This window comes from Erigeron canadensis, chromosome 3 (genome assembly GCF_010389155.1).
Source record: "Erigeron canadensis isolate Cc75 chromosome 3, C_canadensis_v1, whole genome shotgun sequence".
NCBI classification, from domain to species: Eukaryota; Viridiplantae; Streptophyta; class Magnoliopsida; order Asterales; family Asteraceae; genus Erigeron; species Erigeron canadensis.
The window spans coordinates 24,525,888-24,549,241 of NC_057763.1; the positions used below are offsets into that span (position 1 = coordinate 24,525,888).

Here is a 23,354-nt window from a genome sequence, read left to right on the forward strand (position 1 = left end):
TTTAGATTAGGTAGTTATGTATGTTTGTGTGGAAATGTTACATCTTTTGAATGGTGAGTGTAGATGTTTAATGATAAAAGTTGATGTTTTTAATTTATAATATATAAAAACATACGCCTGTTCAAGAAAAAAAATTAAATAATTCAATATTATATTTTTAATTCAATAAACGTTTTGTTAGTTAATGATGCAAGGTAGTTATAAGTTGTAATTAAGAAAATTCTCTTCTTTTAATTACAATTTAAAAAGGAACAAAAAAAAAAAAAAATGGTTTTCTACCTTATGCGTCCATAATGGCTGAAACTTATTGAACAGTAAAACTGATATAATGCTCTTTTTTTAACATTAAAACTGATATAATGTTAAGCGTAGCATTTTGACTGATTCCGTGTTCTGCATCAATATTTAACTAGCATGTTCCCCACACATTGTGGTGGTGGTCGTGACGGCGACTAAGGATGAGCATTTGGACCGAAACCCGTAACCTGACCCGAAACCGGCCCGAACCACTAACGGGACGAGTCATGGGTCGCGTTTTAAGTGCATTCGCGGGTCATGGGTTGGACAGGTCGGGCGGGCCGAGTCGAGTGAAGCCAAAAACCAAAAAATTGTGAAGGAAACCCGTCACCTGCCCGACCCGGACTTTCACGGGCCGGGTCACGGTCCCATTTTCATGCTTTCACGGGTCGCGGGTCGGACCGGGTTTAGCTGGGTCGGTCCGGGTTTCGTCCGTGCACATCCCTAACGACGACGATGTGGTGGTGGGGGAGACTATTGGTGGTAGATCAAACGTCGAGTGATGTAAATAATTGATGTAAATTAATTGATGTAAAAGGTTAATGGAGATATTTTAAAAGATAAAAGATTGATAGTATAACTTAATCATTGCTGTAAAAGGGGTAGTGTAAGTGAAAATATTTTAAAGGTATTAAATGAAAATATTACATATTTTTTAACACATACAAAAATAAATTGTTATACTTTTTATTTTATACTACAGTATAGATATAGAATAGATGTTATGGTTATAATGCCAACGTAATAATAAGTTTAAAATTGAAATCAAAACTTTGTACTTTTTATTATAGCTCGATGGTTGAGCATCAGCTTTATATGCTGGAGGAAGGACACATTTGAAGGAATATCACAATAAAGTCCTCCAGTAAATCAGGTTTGAGTCCTGCAGAGAGGGCAGCGTTTTATCTTAATTAAGTATCATGCATTCGGGCGGTTTAGTTGGGGGGTTCTACTCATACTAGGTATTGAGGGTGAGTGGACTCTTTAGCGCGAACTCGATTAAGATAACGTAAGCTAGATCTCCGGTTACGATTAAATGATTCACACCTTTCTATAAAAAAAAAATATATCATTTCTTTTTTTAGACCTCAAGCAATTATTTTTGTAAATTTAAACCAAAACCCTACACAAATGTTACAAATTGTGGTTGTCCTTATTTTGAGGGTTGGTGTTGGTATAAAACTAGATATCCACTCTAAGTTTCTGGTTTACCATTTGTTTCAATTCATAATGAGAATCAACCCTTAATAAACATATTGAACTCTAATAATAATTGCGGTGTTCGTCCTTATATTCAAAAGATTGAAGAAAACCGATGGATTTCATCTTCAAACACGATTGCATTAAACATTTTCTAGAATAAAACTCAAATACAAGGTACGTTTTGTTGTCTTCCATTATTTTGTATTAGTCGCAATGATTTTTAATGGTAGTATGTGACGTTGTTTTCACAATGATCGATGTTCAGAATACACATCTTCTCTATACTAAATAAAAGAGAATTGTTTTTCAAAAATATTTTTAGAAAAAATATGATGTGGCAAGTCTACACTTTTTTTAAAAGGTCTTTACTTTAATTATGATATCATAAATAATTTACACTATTTTTAATTAAAAATAACTCACTAAATGCTTATTTAAAGTTCCTAATCTTTTATTGCAAACCTTTTATAATTATTATGTTATTCAATTCATCATCTACATATCGATTTATAATATATTAATAACAAAAATACATGAATATTTTATAGTTTTATAATTTTAATTAAAACACCCGGGTTGAACCAGAGAAAATTCGCTAGTATGAAAGTAGATCTTAATTGTTTTTGATACATACATGGTATGTTATAATATACTCGTATTACATTGTTATAGTATATTAAAATAAGAACATGGTAAAAACACATAAAACTTCATTTTAATACATTAAAAGTTCATAAAATGAATTGTGTGTTTTATATATTATCATTATATTCATCAAAATTGAAAAAATCATGTTTTTTTTTGTTTTGTGCATTTGGATGCATATTTATCAAAATGGATGCATATATTTAAAAAATGATTTTGTTAGTTTTGACAGATGTATATGTTGTTAAAGACTTAAATAATGATAATAATTTATACACTTATTTAATTTTATGGACTTCTAATGCATCAAACTGATGTTTTTAACGTCTCAACGTTGTTCTCATTTTAAGGTGTTCTCACTAATATATATATATATATATATATATATATATTCATCTGGGAATGTTGGTAGCTATAGATTACTATGAATATTGTTAGAATATTGGTATGTATAAGCTTGCTTGAGGGTAATATTACAGATATGGTATGTATATATACACTCGTCTTTAGTCACATATATTCATTGAGTTCCAAAGAGCTCCTTCTTTTTTGAAGTTCTTTATGAGCTTAGAGCCTCTTACTGGTTTTATTAAGGACGGAGGTTTTATAAATATGTTTTATAGATTTCGTTTTAATATTTTTTGTGCTTTTATGATAAATTATAAAGTTATACTTGACAAAATGAATTGATAACTCCAACAAAATTAATAAACATATATATATATACACGTAATAATTTACATCAAAACATCATATATGCATAGAAAAAATCAACTATAGTTTTGATTCATTTACAAATGTTAAACTAAAATCATATAAATAAATAAATAAAGTATCAATTATGTTTATACCACATAAATAAATCAGATTTTTAAAAATTCTATTGAGATAAACCTTATACAATTCCATATAAGAAACGTTACTTTCAAACATATATAATTCAATGATTATTAGAACAACCACATCAAGATGCATAATATTTTACATCAAAGTTATTTTATACGAACTAAATAAAAATAGAATAAAAAAATATATATACTACTATAATTCATATAAAAGCACTAGGCACTATACTTTTATCGAATTATTATTTAACTTAAATTGATGTTTTCAATTATAAGTTATAGAATAGAACTATAGAAGAACGATGGAAAATAGAATACATGAAATTCCATAGACCTAGATTCATAAATAAAATGAGAGAAATAGAATAATGTTTGGAACAACTAAGGTTGTCAAATGTCCCGGAAAACAAAGTCATTTTAGCATAAACACTAATAGTGATAAACACTTTGATTGACCATAATACTCTTTTTACATCAATAACATACATTACTCGTTGCATCCGATACCACCAGTTGCCACCAAAAATACCCGTCATTGCCATTATTATTATCACCGTTGTCACCGTATTATGGGTAAATTTGTCTAGTTATGAATAAAAAACGGTAGACTTATTATTAAGCTCTCATGATTACCGTTCAAAAATGTTAATATTTTATCATAAATATAAAAACTACATAGTGTAAATTTTTTTGAATTCGATACAAAACTGTAGATTTTATTAAAAAGGTTTATTTTTATATATAAATAATACTTTTGAAAGAAATAAAGCCCGAGCCCCGAACAACAAATCGCCGCCGATAGATAGGGATGAAGCTAGGTTCAATTCCGACGCTAAACACCTTCGATAATCTATAGACAGCCCAAGTTGAGAAACATATATTTGGTGGTCATGCTGCATTTGTTTTCTTTCTGAACAAGAGAGTGGTGGACATTCTTTTGATAGTTGACATGATATGAAGGAGTGTATCTCATCTTCACTAAAATACAACAAAGGCAATCTTCAAATTTTACATGCTTCTTCTACGTGTATTATTTTTCACCACCACTTTGTATAAATTGAAATAAAAAGAAGTTATATCCTAAAATCACCCAAGACCCAAGAAATCAATTAAAAAAGTCTTGGAAATATTGCCCAATACTGAAATCATTTCCCTTATTAGCAAAATTTTCTAAAATCAAACACCCCACAAAATGATAACCCAAATAGCCACCGGTTTAGGCGTCATAGCCGGAGCAGCGATACTGAAATCAGTAGTAGTGACAGGTCCAGGCTCCGATTCAGATTTGGATCCAAGTTCAAGTTGCAATGGAACAGGTGAGTTTGATTTTGTAATTTCCTTTTAGCAATGTTTTTCAACCTCTTCACATCCAACAAAACGGGTACGGCAAAAGGGTACGTGAACAATAAGGGAATGGGAAAGCCAAATAGAAAAGACCCAAGATACGAGTCCGTCAAAAATACGACAAGCATAAAATAAAAATATATGCTAGATCAGAGACGGTAAAAAAAAAAACTTAAAAATAACAAAATTCATCGGAATAAAAATCCAAAAGAGATAAATTATAAAGATTTTAGGAAAGGTTAAAAGATCCATACTAAAAATTTGAAGGGGGCATCCCACTAATCGAATGTTTACTAATATGTTTTGGAATAGAAAAAGGCGGATGGTGATCGAATTATATAATATAGTTGATTTGGGTTTAGTGATATGTATAGTCGCAAGATGATAGTCGGTTAGCCTAGTGGCATCTTGGTGGTAGGATAAGCCCCTAGTGATCATAAGGTCTCGGTTCGAAACCCACATAGGGCGTTTTCTCTTATATTTATTGAGTTCTCTCCTGAATTTGTGTATTGACATTATTGCCTAGTGGGGATATGATAGGGTGGTACTCTGGTGACACAATGATACTTCAGTGGTCCGTCAGTTATCCAAATTTGCCGTTAAAAAAAAAAACTCTGATATTAATTAGAAACAATATATAAACTTCAAAGAAACATTTTGGTATATATGAAAATTTCAAGAAAATGTTTCATTTGCGTTTCCATTAACTCGGGGTTTCCAAAATAGATACACCTACCTATTTGGAGTTTTCTTACATCATAACTCACTGAACCATGGTTTCTATTAAATCGAGAATTTTTAAATAGTCGGTCTAATTTTTGGATCGCCGGTTCAAAAACATTATTAAAAGGATGTGAACTTCACCTAGAAGTTTTCATTGAGTTCCTCTCGTAATTGAATTCGCCCCGGTGATTACATTTTATTTAGGGAAATGTTAAATGCAGCCTAAGGGCTGTATATAACGTGCATAAAAAATTTGCACTTTCCATATTAAAAGTTCACCTCTGAATTTTATGGTAAATGTATAAATAATTTATGTGCCTTAAATATAAGAATATAGCCCTAACAACTGTATTTAGCAAACCTCATTTAATCCCAAATATTTTGATATTAGTTTAACTCCTTTTCGAGTAGGATCATTAATGATTTGTGATTTCTAGCTAGAAACTCGGTAATAATGTTTCAGATTTCAAGGGGGAAATTTGACCAAAACTCGTAAAATTATCTTATTAAATTATTGTTTCTTCTACAGATTTGACACGAAGATTTGATCAGTTGAAGGTTCTAATTAAACAATTATTGACTAAAATATAGAGTACAAAGCCAAACTTCTCGGGCTTAATACCGTGAACTTCATGTTTTTAAGCAAATACCCTTCTAATTAAACATATCTTTTGCATCTGTATTCTATACTATCTTATAAAATTTTTAACCCCTTTCGCTTTTTAAAAACTGAAAAAAGTGGGATATTGGAAATGATTTAATTCACCTTAGTCACGATAAAAATAAACCATCCATCATCTCCTAACACACTTTTTGGTCGATCTTGCTTGAAAACGGTCTATATGATGTCATGGGCACACCAAATAAGTTATTATATCACAAATAAGTTACTTTATATATTGCTAACAAAATAAAACTTAATAGCATAGTATTTTACCATATATATTTTTAGTAGGCTATAATATTAACATCGATTTTGGCGGTTCAAAAATCCACCAAATCTATAGCTAACATTCCAACAATTCTTCATATAAATCGAACAAATTTCATTTTATGTGCTCTCAAAAGATCTTATGAAGCCTATGAGGGATACATAGACACATTGAAGATCACAATATTTGCCTTTTTTTTATATATATAAATAAATTTTTTTTTTGACAACACTGTGTTTCAAAGGACAGTTGTACTTTAGCAAACTCCAATTATCTTGGATAGTGTTAGATAGTGCTCTTGGTCTCCCATATTTAAGCACCACAAAATTAGCATTTGCAATCTTATAGCACATTAAAAACTTTAAAAGTAAAAATAAAACCCGACATTTTTTTACGAGTGATTAGAAATGTGAGATGTAGTCATGTAGACAATGCTTTTCTCATTATACGAGATATTAGATGTAGACAACCTTACTTCTAATTAAGGGAGAAAAGTTATTTTCCACCTGCAAGAAGTAAGGATCTAACCCCTAACTTCTGTTTCCTGAGCCATGAGTTTTTTTACTTGATCCGAACCTTACATATTAGCACACTAAAGTAACTAAACACGCAATTAGCACACTAAATGGTCGCTTTTGGTTTATAGATTTTGGTGGAATCTGATGGAATTGAAATTAAATTCCATTCCTTAGAGTTTGGTTGTTCAAAAATGGAAGATCTTATACCGTTGGAATGTAAAACATTTCCTCATTGAATGGAATCTCCGTTCCTTTGGGGGAGGAATTTCATTCCATCCGCGTTACTTGAATATTCAAAAAACATTCCGTCAAATTTAATTACTTCAACTTCTAATTTCTTTGACAAATTCCATTATTTCTAAAAATATTTTATGAACCAAACACACCCTAAATTCTCTATTTTCTAAATTCTCTATTTTCAATTCCATTAATTCTACTAAGATATCTAAAAAGAAAAATATGTGATCGATAGTGCTCCATAATTATATGAGATCAATCAATCAATTGACCCAATGAACAACTTATCTATCACTATCACATTCCACCCAAAGCTTGATAAAGGTGATGGTAAGTTAGAAGGTTCATTTAACCTCCTCTCTAATTATGTGTTCTTCTTGCGCAAGCTAACTAAGATGACCAAAGTTCAAATAAACGTGTAAAACCCTTATGATTCGTTTATTCATTCCAGGAAAAAAAAATGTTTTTATATGGCTGAAATGTTGACTAGCCGGCCGGCTCTTGGACAGGGGAAAAAGGCCCAAACCCAGGGCCCAAAACTGTAAAGAGTTTAAGAATTTTGTCCCCCTCTATGGCCTCTATTAGCTCAAAGACATACGGTCAAACGATCAAACCCAAATTTTTCCCCCCTTCACCCCTTCTATGAAAACGTCTAAAAACTTATGGTAATTTTGTTAAATCATAAATACTTACTAGGCTACTAGTTCGTTAGGTACTTTTACTAACTTTTGTCAACTTTTTAATGCATTCCTCATCTCAAATGTAGCTTATTTCTTTGTACTTTTTTTTTTGAACGGCAAGTTATTTTCTTTGTATAACTTTTGTTTTATCAAATTTTATTATTCAAGTTTTTGTTTTATTAAAATAGTAATAATATAGATTGTTATATGAAAATAAATAAAATCAAGATTAACCAATTATAAGTTCAGCATATATACCAATATTTACAACATATAGGTCAACACCTCGTTTCTGAACTTCCGAACTCAAGTTTTGTTTAAACATGTAGAGTATTTTTTTCTTTTTTCACAACAAATTAACTACTACCTGAAATACAACTTATTTCATGTTAAGGATTGAAATTTGATCTTTAATCCAAGAGGCAAGAGTATCTATTATATCTTATTTTATAAATAATTATTATCAGACTATTGTTTTAGAGACGTATTTTTTCCTCTCTCCTTAAGCGTCTTTTTTTTTTATCATTCTCGAAGATGACCTAAATAAATATCAGTTCTTTCTCTTCATTCAAAAGTGATTGTAGAAACGAAGTCTTAAGAAAAATATTCATGAACTTGTGTTGAGCCCAAACATTATCTTAGAAATACTCATCATTCATTGGTATTTCTTTTTGTCTAAAATGTAAAATTATTATACTTTACTTTTAAAATATAAAAATGTCTATGATAAAACTTAGATTTTTATAAAAATACCTTCTACTAATCTACCTCCATAAATATAGAAAGTGTGACTTAGCTCTGATAGAAGAAAATCAAAAAATCTATAACTATATTGACTCATCATTCATCAATATTGAGTTGATAATCTGCTCTATGTACCCTATATAACTGAAAAATAAAAATTTCCATTTTAACATTAAGATTTCAGCTTTTAACTGTTTTTTTTATGACCAATACTTCATGGGCTGATCCTATATATGGTTTTTGTCCTATGTCTTGTTTCTTGCAAATAAGGTGTGGTGATGCTACTAGTGTTCGCCCCGTCACGATAGTTACGTTGATGACTTAATGATAGGGAATAATTTTACTAATAAATCATATATACTTATACTATTGTTAATATTCTTATTCTTGTTCTTATATATCATTAAATAAAACTTGTATTAATTATATAGGAAAATACTAAATGCAACCTTAACATTGCACTTAATATGTATAACTTCTAAATTAAAATCTCATTCTTAACTTTTATGTACAATATTTAATACACCTTAACTAAAGTCTTTAAAACTGCATTTACCAAAGTCAAAACCCGTGTGAAATATTACAAGTAAAAAACTATATTTATATATGTTCAGAGAGATACATGATTGGTTATTAGTTACTTTCTTAAATATTTAGAATTTTTAAAATAAGGATAGACCCTTCGAATTAATTCTTCTAATGATCAATATAATAATTTTTTTAATTAATAGGCATTTTACTAAGGTGCACTAAATATTACGAGTAGATATTACTATAAAAATTCAAAGTTTGATTTTTAATATAAGAGGTATAATTTCTTTTATCTATACTCCTTTAAGCAAACTACCTCACCCCTATTTTAACACCTCTACCTTTAAAATGTCTTTTATGCCCTCCTAATTTACACTACCCTATTTTTTCTCCATCACGCTCATTACACACACATACGTTCATCCGATTTCCGATTTTCTCTCCCTCCCCCCTTCTCTGATTTTCTCCCCCCATAAATACCATCCACCACCGCCCCAAATACCACCATCCACCGCCGTAATCCACCTTCTATGTACGCTATCCCCCATAAACATCATCCACCACCGCCCCAAAAACCACCATCAAACCACCATCCACCGCCGCCGGCTTATTTTTTTTTTATTTTTCATCGCCGCCACCCCACAAACCACCATCAAACCGCCGACGTTTTTTTTTTATTTCTCGCTGCATCGTGCGGGTACAACACTAGTACATGTTAAAGGTAACCCGACATTTTCCTAATTAACAACTTATAATATATGTTATCCATCAAACAAAATCCGGATATATGATAACTTTAATTCCAAAGAGTTGGTGGCAGGTGCAGAATCTTAACAAAACCATATGCTACATGTATTGAATGGAACCTGATAGGTGGTTGTAGACTTGTAGTAGTATATACTTACAGCCAATGAAACAACTTTCTTATATTATATTTATGCGGTCTATCTAATTGAATTTTTATAGTAATCGGTCACTAATCAAATCGACCGTCCTTAGTCGACATGTTAGAATAATGTAATATAATAATGATATTATACTTGTAGAGATGTAAAAACAAAATTACAATTTAAAAATGCAGCTATTTAAATACCCTATTAAAAATGTATAACTAATAATTTTTTGGACATTAATAAGATAGTCAAGGATAAACAACGGATATATAAACATCTTAATGATTAAATCTATTTTTAGCAATCAGCTTATTAATAACATAAGAATTAAAATGCTGGATGTGAAAAAATCAAATAACAATGCGAGAAATTATGTACTAGATGAGATTTATATTCATCTTTCCCTTCATATATTATAGAGTTAATTGTAAGATTCATCCCTGTGATTTACCCATTTTCATAATTACATCCCTGTTTTACGTCCATGTGGCTAATGACGTAAATGAATATAAATCTCGTCTAGTACATATTTTCAGTCTACTCGCATTATTATTTGATTTTTTCACATAACTAGTTATTTGATGTAAACCACAAAAATGAGTAAATCATAAAGACAAATTCTACAATTAACTCTAATTTATATCTATATCTATATGCATCATATTCCAATCACACTTTAATTAATAAGTTAAACTATAATTGAAAATATAATATAGTGTATGGAGTATTTATTATGCTAACTTGTTTCTAAGTAAGCAGTAGTTTGGCTTACCTAATTAAGCAAGCTTATCAGCTTATCGGTTTATTGAGGGCCTAACATAGCTTTTTTTTTTCATCCAAATAATTTGTTAGCTTATTAACTGTAATTCATGTATTTTGTCAAATAATTTTATTCTTTTGCAACTAGCGTCTTGCTAGTTGCATATATAAATATAATTTTGCCATTCTAAAAACAAAAGCTTATTAACTTTAATAAATTGTTTTTTAAAAGCCAAAATGAGACTTTCTTAAATTAGCTTATTAGTTTTACAAAGTTTTTGGCCAATAAAGAGACTCAACAACACCCATTCATCCTCTAGCCATTGGCTTGTTATTTTATGAATGGTGAGTTAACACTATTAGATATGACTCGTCGCTAGTTTATTATTGGGTGACTTAACTCTATTAGTTGTTAGGTTAGTTTTTGTTTTGCGGATCTATCTTGAATATGTATTCATCAAAATAGATGCATAAATTTAAAAAGGTGATTTTGTCAGTTTTAAAAGAATAATATGTTGTTACACACTTAAATAATGATAATTATTTATACACTTTGCTTGTTTTATGAACTTTTAACACATCAAAATAATATTTTTTAGAGTTCTCAAACTGTTCTTATTTTAAGGTGTTCTCACATTAAATCACCCTATATACATACATATATATATATATAAGGGAGGTTTTTTGTATTATGAGAACCGTACGTTAGAACACTATGTATTAGACTTCATTCACATATAAAGCATAATAAATTCTCATGAGAAAACAAAAGAAAATGTTAAAAACATATAAATTATATATAAATTAATATGTTTACATGTGAATGAATTTGTTAACGAGTACCGTAATTTCATATATGAACATGTAAGTGTATTAATTATATAAAAAAAATTTATATGGTATTTTCAAAATAAATGATTCTCACTATATAGATGAACTTTATTTCTATAACATTTGTTTTGATGTAGAAGATTTTTTGTTATAAAATTTTATATATACAATGGGAGAATGATTTTATGAAATAATGTGTTGGTGGCTAGTGGACAAGGTAGACAACTATACAACCAAAACAAAATAAAGCCGTTAAATGAAATTGGTCCCTTGAAAAGCTTGTCACTTTGCCTTTTGACAACTACATCTAATTATTTAACTCTTTTCCCCCTCAATCTTTATATAATTAAAATTATAAGCACTCCAACTCACCCATAATTGACAGATAACCATCATGTGAATGCCAGTCACTTCTCCATAAAACTTCTTTGCTTTTAAGCACTTCTTATTTGTGGTGCTTTCTTCACACATACATACATTCTTCACTCACTTTTCCATTTTTTGACAAAACCTTACTACTTATATTCCTTTACTTTCCTTGCTTAAATTTTCTTCTTACTTATTTCACCAAACTAAAACCTAACATCTTTCATCTTCTTCATTCATGGCAACTACTGAAGCTAGTGTAACAACTGATCATCATCCAGCCGTTAACGAGGTATGCGCCTTTTGCGGCTTTCTTATTCATATTTTTCATGAGATGATCAAAATTAGTTTATATTAGTTTGTTTTGAAATTATGTTTTATGTAAGCTAATGTTCGGTTGAGCCATGTAGGACCATGTAGCAAGTGTAATAGCTAGTTATATATTTTGATGATGCTTTGTTGTATACATGATCAGCATAACTATATCTTTTGAATTCATATTTGATCGTTTATAATGCGTGTTTTTATGTAACTGTTTTATAAGATACTAGAAGAAACGACGAATATCGAGTTTAAGTTGTTAGGATAACTCTCTTTTGGATTCATGCTAGAATAAGATCGTTACGAGTGGCAGAGCATAATAGTATCTTGAGGTAGACATGTTATATAGGTTCTTAGGATCTTTTATATGTATGTATATATATGTATTTCATAAGTAGCAGGTAGTACTAAAAATTAATAAAACATGACAAACTAGTAAACTGATTACTGGTTTGTATTTTAAATATTTGTCGCACAAATTGAATTCTATGTAGTTTAAGTGTTTAACTAAACAAGTAGAAAGTAACTTATCCTTTTGTAAGTTAAAGAAAGGAAAATAAGTTATTTATCTTAAGGTATGTTTTAGCTAGATAATTTACATACAGGTTTTGGGTTCGACTCCTTGGAGTGACAAGTCTATATGGTTTTTTCCCTGAATTCTTTAGGTTCTGTACACTGCTCTAGGCCCAAATTAAAACGTCAAAAAAAAACCTCGAGCATGCTAAGGTCTGAACCCATAATCTTTGTTGATAGGAGCCTTTATGCCCGTTTGTAGCTAATTACATACTTATGCAAATAGTAGCATTGGTTATATCGTGTATATAAGTAAGTAAGCTAGTAAAATATAGTTGTGATTTTAATAACATTAGTTCACAATGTGTGTATTCCAGGAAGTGAAGGAGGAGATCAATGGGGATAATGTGAAAGCAGTTGATACAAAACCTATCGAGGAAGTGAAGACTGAAGACTTGCCAACCGTAACTGAAGCAATAGTAGAGGAAAAGAAATCAGAACCCGTTACAACTGAAGAGGTAACGAAAGTTGAAGAAACAGAAACTCCAACGACTGAAGTGATAGTTGCTGATAAAGAGATTGAGTTGCCTGCAGAAGAAAAGAAAACAGAACCTGTTTGTATTGAAGAAGAAATCCCAAAAACTGAAGAAATGGCTCTTGATAATGAAACCAAAGCCCCTGCTATTGAAGTCGAGGAAAAGAAGATTGAGAACGTTGTCGTTGATGAAGAAAAGCCAAAATCCGAGGTCACAGAAGAGGCTAAGATTGAAGAAAAGGCGACAATTGAGGTTCCTGATGCAGAGAAAACTGAAGTCAAAGAAGAGGTGAAAGTTGAAGAACCAAAGGCTGAAATTGCAGCAGAAGAGGTGAACAAAACCGAGACTAAAGATGTTGAACCAATAGTTACTAAAGAAAGTATTCCAGAAGCAACAGCTGAATTTGCTGAAAAGAAAGAAGAGAAAGAAGAAGTTACGGAAACAGCTTCTACGATTGCTACAATTGCTGAAAAGAACTTAGATGAAAATGTGGTTGTGAAAGAAGCGGTTCCTGAAAAGAAAGAAGATGAACAAAATGAAGAGACTAAAGTTGAAGAAAAGAAAGAGGATGAACCGAAAGTTGAATGTTTTAAAGAAACCGCAGAACCTGTTGTTATTGAAACAAAAGATAAAGAAGTTGACCCGATAAAGATTGAGGAGCCCGTAAGTGATGTTAAAAAAGATGAGGAAACAACAGAATGTGTGTCAAAGGATGTGAATACCATTTCGACAACTGAAGAAGCTGTTAAAGATGAAAAACAAGACGCAAAGGAAGAACCCGAAAAGCCTGCATTGGAACCTGTCAAAACTGACGCAAAAGAAGAAACAAAATCAACCGAAAATACTCCTAAAGAAGAAGAAAAAACCACTCCAAAGCAAAGCCTTATGGGTAAAGTGAAAAAGTCGTTTATAAAAGCAAAGAAAGCGATCATCGGTAAAAACAATACCACCCCCAACGCCAACACCAACGCCAACACCAAGACAACTGAAACTAAAGAAGAGGAGAAGGCTTGATCACCAAAAAAACAGGTGAAAAAAAATCGATAAGTATTTGTTGTGTGAGTAATTTTTTTTATATTTTTTTTTGGTTTGTTGTTATGTTCATGTTTGTGGGTTGAATTTGTTATAGGAAGTATATGCATACTATGTTGTGGTGTGTGTGTATAATAGTTGGAGGTCTTGATTTGGTTTTTTATTTTTTTTTATAAATTTTTTTGTTGTCAATGTATAGGTTCGTCTTATTCTTTTTTCATTATATATAGTCGAACTTATTGCTTGATATTGTGTTGGTATTGAAATGTAATTTGTAATTATTTATAAACAGGAAATTAAGATACTTAATGTGAATATTGTTGGTGATAACATATAGCTTGGTTATATATCTATCTGTTATTTATGCTATGCTTTTTGAGCATTGGAATGCTGTTTTGGGTTACTTTGAGGCTGTCTTTCCACTACACTACCACTAAAGATTGCAAAATGGGTGGGTCGGGAAAAGTGGACTATGGGTCGAAATGTATGGACTTATAAGTTGCATATCTGTAAAGACTTTTTGAGTTTCATTATCTATGGATTAAGTCTAGTAGGTGTGCCATGTAATAATACATGTAAATTTTCATTCAAAAGGTTATTATATTATCATAATTTACAATACTATAGTGACACATAAGATAATGTCTATGTGTCCTTGGGAATTAAATTGCATCTCACCACAACAACAAATTTATCTTGATACCACTTGAATTAAAGATGGTCATACTCATGAAATTTTCTGTTTGGTATGTAATATATAATGAAGGAAATACGAATCGTTTATAGGACCATTTTTGGGAATATTGTACATAATTTGGACCATTTGAATTGAAGATGGTCATACTCACCAAAAAGGACTAAGTTTGAAAATCGCACATAAAGTCCGGGGCCACATGACATTTTCTAAAGGCGTTTACACACATGGCTTCAAAAAGAAAGAAGAGCTGTTAAGCTTGGAAAGGTATCTAATTCCAAAATAAATTTTACCGGATATTAATCTATACTAGTTTCAAAATATATTTCCAACAAATTTATATTTACGAGAGCAAGTATCCGCACGTTGCGGCGGTGAGATGATGGGGTGATAGGTCATAGTGTGTGATAGGTCATTGGAGGTGATAAGTAATAGAGTGTGATAGCCAAATGCCTTAGCCGTACGAGCTCTACCCTTTGATTTAAAAATTCGTCGAAAGTATATCGAATGACATCTCTAATGAAAGAGCATGAAATCTTAATAACACTCGTATAATTTTTATGATTTATCGACATACGGTTTTTGAGATAAATTTTTTTGAATAAATTGGAGAAATAAATGATTTATGGAGGAGAGAGAAAAAAAAATGATTAGTTGAGATTTTATGAGAGAGAAACGATAATATAGTTATTTTAAGTAAATATAGAATTGATAGGGGGACATTTGGGGAAAGTAAATATTGAAACTTTAAATTTAGACAAATATTTCTTGCTTTATAATACGAGAGTAAGTACCCGCGCGTTGTAGCGGTGAGATGGTAGGGGTGATAGGTCATAATTTATCGATGTACGGTTTTTGAGATAAAAGATTTTGAATGATTTACAAGAATAAATGATTTATGGATGAGAGAAAAAAAAATGATTGGTTGAGATTTAAATACAGAGAAATGATATTAATAATTATTTTAGGTAAATATCTATACACTATATAAATCTATACTTAGGTTTTTCTAAGTTTGTCTTATGTGGCAGGTCTTAAAAAGGATTCTATATGCTACACATGTAACGTGGCTTTCTTATATCTAATTTAACCAAACAGTTGAGGTAAATTGACAGTTTTTTGTATGTAGACCCAATATCTCTATCATTGAAAATCAAACAAGTTGTACTTAACCGTCTGGGAGTTCTGTTTTCTCCCTCCCTCTCATTTTCTTTGTCTTCTATTTTCTACTTAATCAATCTTTTCCAAATTATCATGGATTCAGTTGTGAATTATTAAAGGCATCAAATGAATTAGGTTTTGCATAGGACGATGATTCCAAGGTACCCATCTTTGGCTATTAGTTAATATTTTTGGTAATTTAGATTTTGGGTGAATGGTTGATTATTGCTTTTGCCTAAAAATGGAACGAATATGTTTTGCAAGTAACCCAGCGTTCATCAAACGTGTAAGATTACTAATATTCGTTTATATGATGCAAGATGTAAACTTTGTTAAATTTGGTATTCCTAATTTATGATAATGCCGATGGGTTGTTCTATATTTGATTACAGATTTTTCAAAAAATGATATCAACCTCAAGTGACTGCAATGATCGGTCCAGGTATTTTATAGTTTATATGGCTAGATTCTTATTGCTTTTTCGTAACGAAAGTTGGTGCTTAATTTGTTTATTTCTTTTCGGGGGTGTTTAGATTTGCACTTTGAAACAGATTAACTGGTTGTGAGTTTTTAATGTTGAGTTAAACATCTTTTGCTTTTCGATCACATTGAATCATTAATAAATAGGTTAAGATCACATTAATATATTTCAATTGCCTGTGCAATAGTCTGTTATGGGCCTGAAATGCCGTGCAAAAATAGTTGTTTTTACCAGTGTCAAAAAATGGGATGGTGACAACAATCCGTATATAGAATCTGGTGAGTATAACAACATTTTAATGGAATAATAGGCTCACTTTGGTTTGCAAAGATTTTCTTATTGTGTTTTGGGTATTTTACTAATTAACAGATGTGTGGAAAAGCTGGATGCCGTTGCAAAGGTTGGTATATGTATCATAATGATTGATGAACAGGTATTAGTCTCCACTTCTAATGGTTTATTAAGCTGCGTTGATTTATTAATTTGGGAATCAGTTGTCTGAATGTGTAAACTTATTATATTGACGCTAAAATTCATCATATTCGTCTTTGTACATGTACCTCATCACTTCCCTTGAAAGTTAAGGTCTTTAACCGTGTAGTTATTTCGACTTTAGAGATTGATAGGTATGGTATTGTTTGGTGAGTAAACTCTCCATATATAGTTGTGCCGTACACATTATATTCATGCACTAAATTTGCCGATACGGTAGGTCGAATCTAAGCCCATTATCTGGAGTAGAATGAACTTGAATCTCAGTATTGGCTTAGGTCACTCGATCCACATGCTAATTTGCTTAGTGAAGTACTATTATTACTTGAAAACAAATATAACTTAGCGTTTACATTTTGATCCATGTCTTAACGTTCTAGCGTGCCATGTCTATAATGACCCAAATCATTTCTGTTTATAAATTTTGTTTCTTTTCTTTGGTAAACTGATGATAAAGAAAGGTGTGACAGTGGCTACTCAATACCAGTTTTTTGAGTCTTTAAGTAGTTTATCGTTTAGCTTTGCTTTCCAAAGCTTAAGATTATGTAACGGTTCTATATTGATTAAAAATTGGAGATTAGATGGATGATTTGGTAGCTCTGTTAGAAAATTTTGGCCTTAGCTATAAGTATATAACTATTAGATTTTTTATTTTTTTTTTTAAATTTTATAATAACTTTGTTTAAAGACTTGACCTTTTATTTTAGATGTAGATGTACAAATATGTTAACATTGTTGCTAAAGTCAGTAGTGGATGATTGATTATCATTTAGTTTTTTTTGCATTAATTGTGAAAATTGTGGTACTCGAAGTGGCAATATTGGTGCTACTGAACCACATTTTGTGGTTGTTCATGCAGCTTCAAGGTGGATAGCGTTTGAGCACGTCATACACCTATGATGATTCCAAGGTTGGTGATTATTCTTATTTAGAATTTGGGTGAATTTGTTAATTGTAGCTTTAGCCTAAAAATAGAACAAATATTTTTTACTGTAAGTGTAGTTTGTTATATTATGAGGCTGTTTAGAGTGTGATATAAAGGTAATATGTAAGATTGAGTAAGCAAAATCTAATAATCACTTGCACTGAAACTTTTACTCTATATTATCAAGTGAGTTACAAAGGCGGGCGCAAAATAACTTTTAGGCTATGGGGACGTGGGCATTATGATATTTTCGCTACGCTGTCCTAATCGTATGAAATTTGTCTTCTCTATTATGTTAGAAAGAGTATGGGTTTTATTGGTGGGAAAAAACGAAATTAATCTATGATTGGTGCCTTCAGTTTCACATCTAACCTCGGAAAATATATACTCCACAGATGTTATTGGCTATGTTACTGTTGTTCGGACTTAGGAGGCCAGTCAAAAACCAAATGGATCACAGTGGACTTCAACCTTAGGAATAAAAGGTATGAAAGTTGGCCCTTCTTTATATCCCTTTTAGTGTTGTTCCTTACTTTGGTGGGTTTTGTTGGACAGTGGCCACCAAATTAGAGTGACCTTGTGGGGGTTGATAATTGATGAAATGGTGGCTAAAAGGAACGCCATACTGGTGCCTGTAGTGTTATCTTAACTTTTATGGCTGCAAAATCTTATCTGGGTAGAGTGCCCTCCTTACACAATTGTTATAATCCTGTAAAGAACATAGTTGAACCCTGGTATTGTTCTGCAGGCAACCTTTACTTATCGATTTCTTTGTCTACTTTGCTTATTGATAACGATGAAATCCATGCATTGCAGGAATTTGAGGATGCAATTAGGTAAGTGTTCATAGATGTTGTTTAGATAGGATTATTTGTGTATTCAGCTTTCCATGTCTACAGTTGTGAGGAGGTGGTAGATACCGGACTTCCAATTATCCAGGTTTGGCCAAAGATTGACGCTTTTCGGGAACTGTTAGAGTAGCTTGCAGGCGCTTGAGAAAAATAAAAAGAGGTGTGACCCATTTCCAATGAAATACCGTTTAACTCACTAACTATTTCATTTTAAGGTCCAATAGCTTAACAATAACAATTGTAGGGTACTAACGTATGCTTTATCTTTAGTATGATTTACAAAGTATTGAAACTTGAATTTAAAATTTTAATATTTAACATTATTATATTGATTTAGTTTAAAGATTTCTAAATATGTATCTTACTTACTAAATATGATGTTATCATAAGAAAATATTTATATCCTAAGCTGTTTGAACTGACTTGATGAATGTTATGTTAACAGATAGCAGCGTTCAGGAACAAAGTAAAAATCACCAATATACAAATTGAGAATAGCTGGTTCAATTTTACATGCACAGCTGGAAAGAGTACGTGTTTCACGTTGGATTGGCCACTTCTGGTGCCAAGCATGTGATACCGGTGTTAGTTTCCCCTGACCAAGGTAATTAACCTTCTGAGTGAACCATTGAATGACTTGAATTTTTGAACCCTCTATAAAGGACAACTTGTTCGATGTTGAGAACAGTTATCGGCTGCAGTTACAGTTCTCATGAAACGAATAACCATTTAACCTCTACATTTGTTCACAAAATTTAATAACAAGGACAGATGTAGACTGATAATTTAGGCTAAGACTCATGCATGTTTGCTGTATAAGCCAAATGGATCCTGATTTTCTCATAACAAAAAGGAAACGTAAGTACAAGTATTCTACCTTCTTAAGATCCACATAGATAAATTTTGTTAATAAATGCGGTAAATAACGAATAAAGTTATTAACTGGTGTGTCATTGTGTTCCAAAACCTGAAACGTAACCAGATTTAAATGTATGGCAGCACGCACTATACACCTTCCCTTATATCGGTAAATATGTTAGTATTGTGAACTTTAGCTTCATCATAGTTATATATTCATTTGCATTGTGCTAGTATCAAAAACTACGTGTTGCTGAAGAATACTATTCATTTTGCATTTAAGGTTATAAGCGCATCGCGGGGGTCTAGGCACTAGTATAATAGATAAAGGTAAGTATACCAAATTCTATGTTAAGACTCTTAGCACTAGTTGTTGCAGCTTTCCCACCACCATATTTCTTAGTGAACTCCCTCTTGATGAGCTCAAGAAAAGCAATTGAACCTGTCTACCATTGGATTCAAACGCAAAAACATCATATGCTTCATACACATAGAAGATACTGTTAGTCAAAATGTGTTTGAACACAAACAGCTGGAGCCCTTTAATTTGTGCTGAATGAAACAAACGCAGCTATCACAGCTTTTTAGACTGTAGGGAATAAGGCGTTTCAAGTACGCCATCTGCTTGCCATGTCACAAGCACACCCTCTTTTCTCCGTCGCATTTATCACGCCCCTTCAGTTTTTTTGACTAAGAATGCCCCTCGGGGCACTGTTCCATGGGAAAAAAATTAAAATTGAAGGCTAGAGGAACGCTTTGTTCCGGATAGCCTTAGTCATCATGGACCCTTTCCTCGTTATGCTACTTCGTAGTTTACAAAATCATTTGATGTCGCAAAATAAGCAAGTTCAGTTACAGATTGGAGTGAAAGCAGTTAATATGTTAATAAGGTTCAAACTTAGTCTTGTCGGGTAAAAGTAAGTAAGTAACTTCCAATGCCGTCTTCCACGGGTTTTGGGTCCCAATACCGTCTTCGACGGTGTATGGGGGAGGTTGATATGTAGACAGCCTTACCCCTACCAAAGGTAGAGAGGCTGCTTCCAGGTTCTACCATAGGTAGAAAAGGACCTCCAGCCTTGCTGGGCATGAGGATCGAACCCATAACCTCTGGTTCCAAAGGCATGAGCTCTAACCACTGATCCAACCCATATAATTGGCAATGAGATAAGAACCAAAGCACAAAAATAGCCTAAAACATTTTTTTCAAGAAGGATCATGTGGAATCACATACCAGGTTTAAAGAAAACTGACAACCCAAAATAAATGGAATTTAAATCAGCCGTTTCTTTATAATTTGTGAGAAGAAAATTCTCGGGTTTGAGATCATGATGCATAACACCGTGCATATGAGTATATGACATATATACCTGCAAACATATAATCTAAACTGTCAATTTTCAAAGAGTATAGTAAACCACAAGTAGTGCAAGTAATGTGAGAGTCCCCTGCAATAGTAACACATAAATCCGTACGCATAAGTTTACTTGTCCATTTGGATCATTTTCAGCATGAAATGTGTATAGAAATCCATAAATATGAAGAGGTGGTTGTTTCATTTGATACAAACTATCAACATTTATATGTTCATTTTTCATGAAAAATTGGGTACAAAGCCTTGAAATATTAAGTCACAAATATAGAAATACTAAACAACGAACCTATATAGATCGATATGTTAATCTACCTTTCTCATTCTCTTGAAAATCTTAATCAAGAAAGCACTTTTGTTCAAGCTTAAAAGGATAGATGAAAACAATTTGTTAATTCACAGTTTGATTATAAACAAAAAAATAGAATAATGATAGTAATAAAAATTATTATAATCAACGATCGTATCATCGCCCTGATTTTCTTTTTGAGGATGGCGGTGGTGATGGCTTTGTGCAAATAAAATAAATATATTAAAAAAAAATAAGAAATTAGGAGAGGCGTGTATTAGAATTAAGGGTGTCAAAGTATACTTTGAACTTCTTCTTTTATGATATTAGTCCTAATACCCATATGATGTACGTTGCTATATAGATTGTATCATAAAAAAATTCGAATATGTCTCATACATCATTCGTGAGTATGAAATAAATTGTGTTTGGAATTATAATATAATATATGTTTAGTTACAATTTTAGATTCACCTTTAATATTTAGAACCACATCAAAATTGGAAATTGTAAGCATGGTGGATGATAACAATTAGCCTTGTGATTTCGGATCGTAAACTCAAAATTTTGAAATCTTCATGTTAATAACTTATTATAATTAATATAAGTAATAGGAATTGAAGAATTGAGAAAGAAAAATAGATAATTTGTTAATGAGAAAACGATGAATCAAATAAGGTTATAATGTCTTTTGTATGAATAAGTCAAGAGTTAGAGTTTAATTTTATATCTAAAAATGAAATTGAATTTATATACAACAAAAAAAAAGCTAATATAATAAAATAAATAAATTAAAAAGACACGTGTCAATCAAGGATTACATCACGTGTCGTTCCAAGAACATGTCAATCATGTTTTAGTTTATTGGAAGATAGATTACTTACTAAAAAGCACCCTCTGTTGAAACACACTCCGTTGAAAGTTATATAAAGAAATATTTAAAATGTTCTTTCTTATCTATCTATACTCCTTTATAAAAATTATTACACTCCCCATTTTTATAAATGTTACACAATAGTTACATACGAAATTACTAAATCACTACTACAAATTTGGGGTAATAGAGACCGGTTAAAATAATAGAGACCGGTTGCTTTATAAAACGATGGTCTCTATACTTACTCAACCTGTCTCTATATTTATATAGGAATAGAGATCGGTTAAAAAATTATAGAGACCGGTTGAGTACAAAACAAGTGGTCTCTAAACTTTTTAAAGTTTAGAGACCACTTGTTTTGTACTTAACCGGTCTCTATTCTTATTATTAGATGCATTTTTTCTTCCAAAAATGAATAGAGACCGTTAGTTTTATTTATAACTAACTGGTCTCTATCTTTTCTTGAAAAAAAAAATTTCCCCAACTTATACATTCAATATAACCATATTCACAACAAACAACAAAATTTATTATACTTCAATCGTTAAAATAACTTTTAATGTTATTGTAATGACAAAGATATATATACTTAAATTAACTATCTTTACATATAACTTTTAAAATTTTAATATATCAATTTTATAAATAAATTTTTTAAAATATCTCTTTTCTTCAGTATGATATAAAATTGTTAGTTTATTTTAATTTGGTTTTTTTTTTAATTATTGTTACAAGAAAGGTGGGCCCATTCGTATGATAACGAGCAAATACAGCTAGTGGTGGACCTTGACTCATTTAACGGGGGGGGGGGGGGGGGGGGGGAATAAACCATTTAAATCGAGATAATTGGACGGATTGGTTGGATTCGGTTTTAGATACTATACAATCCGGAAAAACCAAACTAGACCATTTAATTATAATATTTGTAAGTTTATATTTATGTTAATAGTTGATAATGTAAATTATATATACTTATTATTTGTTAAAGATGTAGACATTATCAAATATTAAATTGTTATGTTTGTTTTGCTTAATAAGACTTAAAAATAGTTTGTTATGTTATGATATCGAATCTTAAATGTTATATGCTTTTATACATTTACTTTTTTTTTTTTTTAAAACACCATTTAACCGTCCAAACCAAACTGGTTTAATTGGTTTTAGTTTGTCTGGTTTGACATAACAATTTGGACGGATTGGTTTGAAAAAAATGTTAAACCGTATGTTTAGGTTTAGTTGAAACTTTAGGCTAAAACCGTTCAAACTGGACCATGCACATCCCTACTATTGAACATATTGGGCCCAATAGACCCAATGATTAAACACACATACATCTCATACTTATCGATGCATCATGTTAGGCACAATTGAATGATCGAGAAACATGTTGGGCTTAATAGGCCAAAT

The 23,354-nt window shown here is 31.3% G+C and overlaps 1 protein-coding gene across 1 annotated transcript; it reads left to right on the forward strand.

Annotated features, from left to right (window-relative positions):
- The first annotated feature begins 4,071 nt into the window (after positions 1–4,071).
- On the forward strand, positions 4,072–14,280 carry LOC122591103 (probable serine/threonine-protein kinase kinX). Its single transcript, XM_043763308.1, has 3 exons — positions 4,072–4,306; positions 11,803–11,840; positions 12,760–14,280. Exons 1-3 carry the CDS (start codon positions 4,183–4,185, stop codon positions 13,930–13,932), a joined length of 1,335 nt encoding a protein of 444 aa, XP_043619243.1. The 5' UTR covers positions 4,072–4,182; the 3' UTR covers positions 13,933–14,280.
- Positions 14,281–23,354: the final 9,074 nt, after the last annotated feature.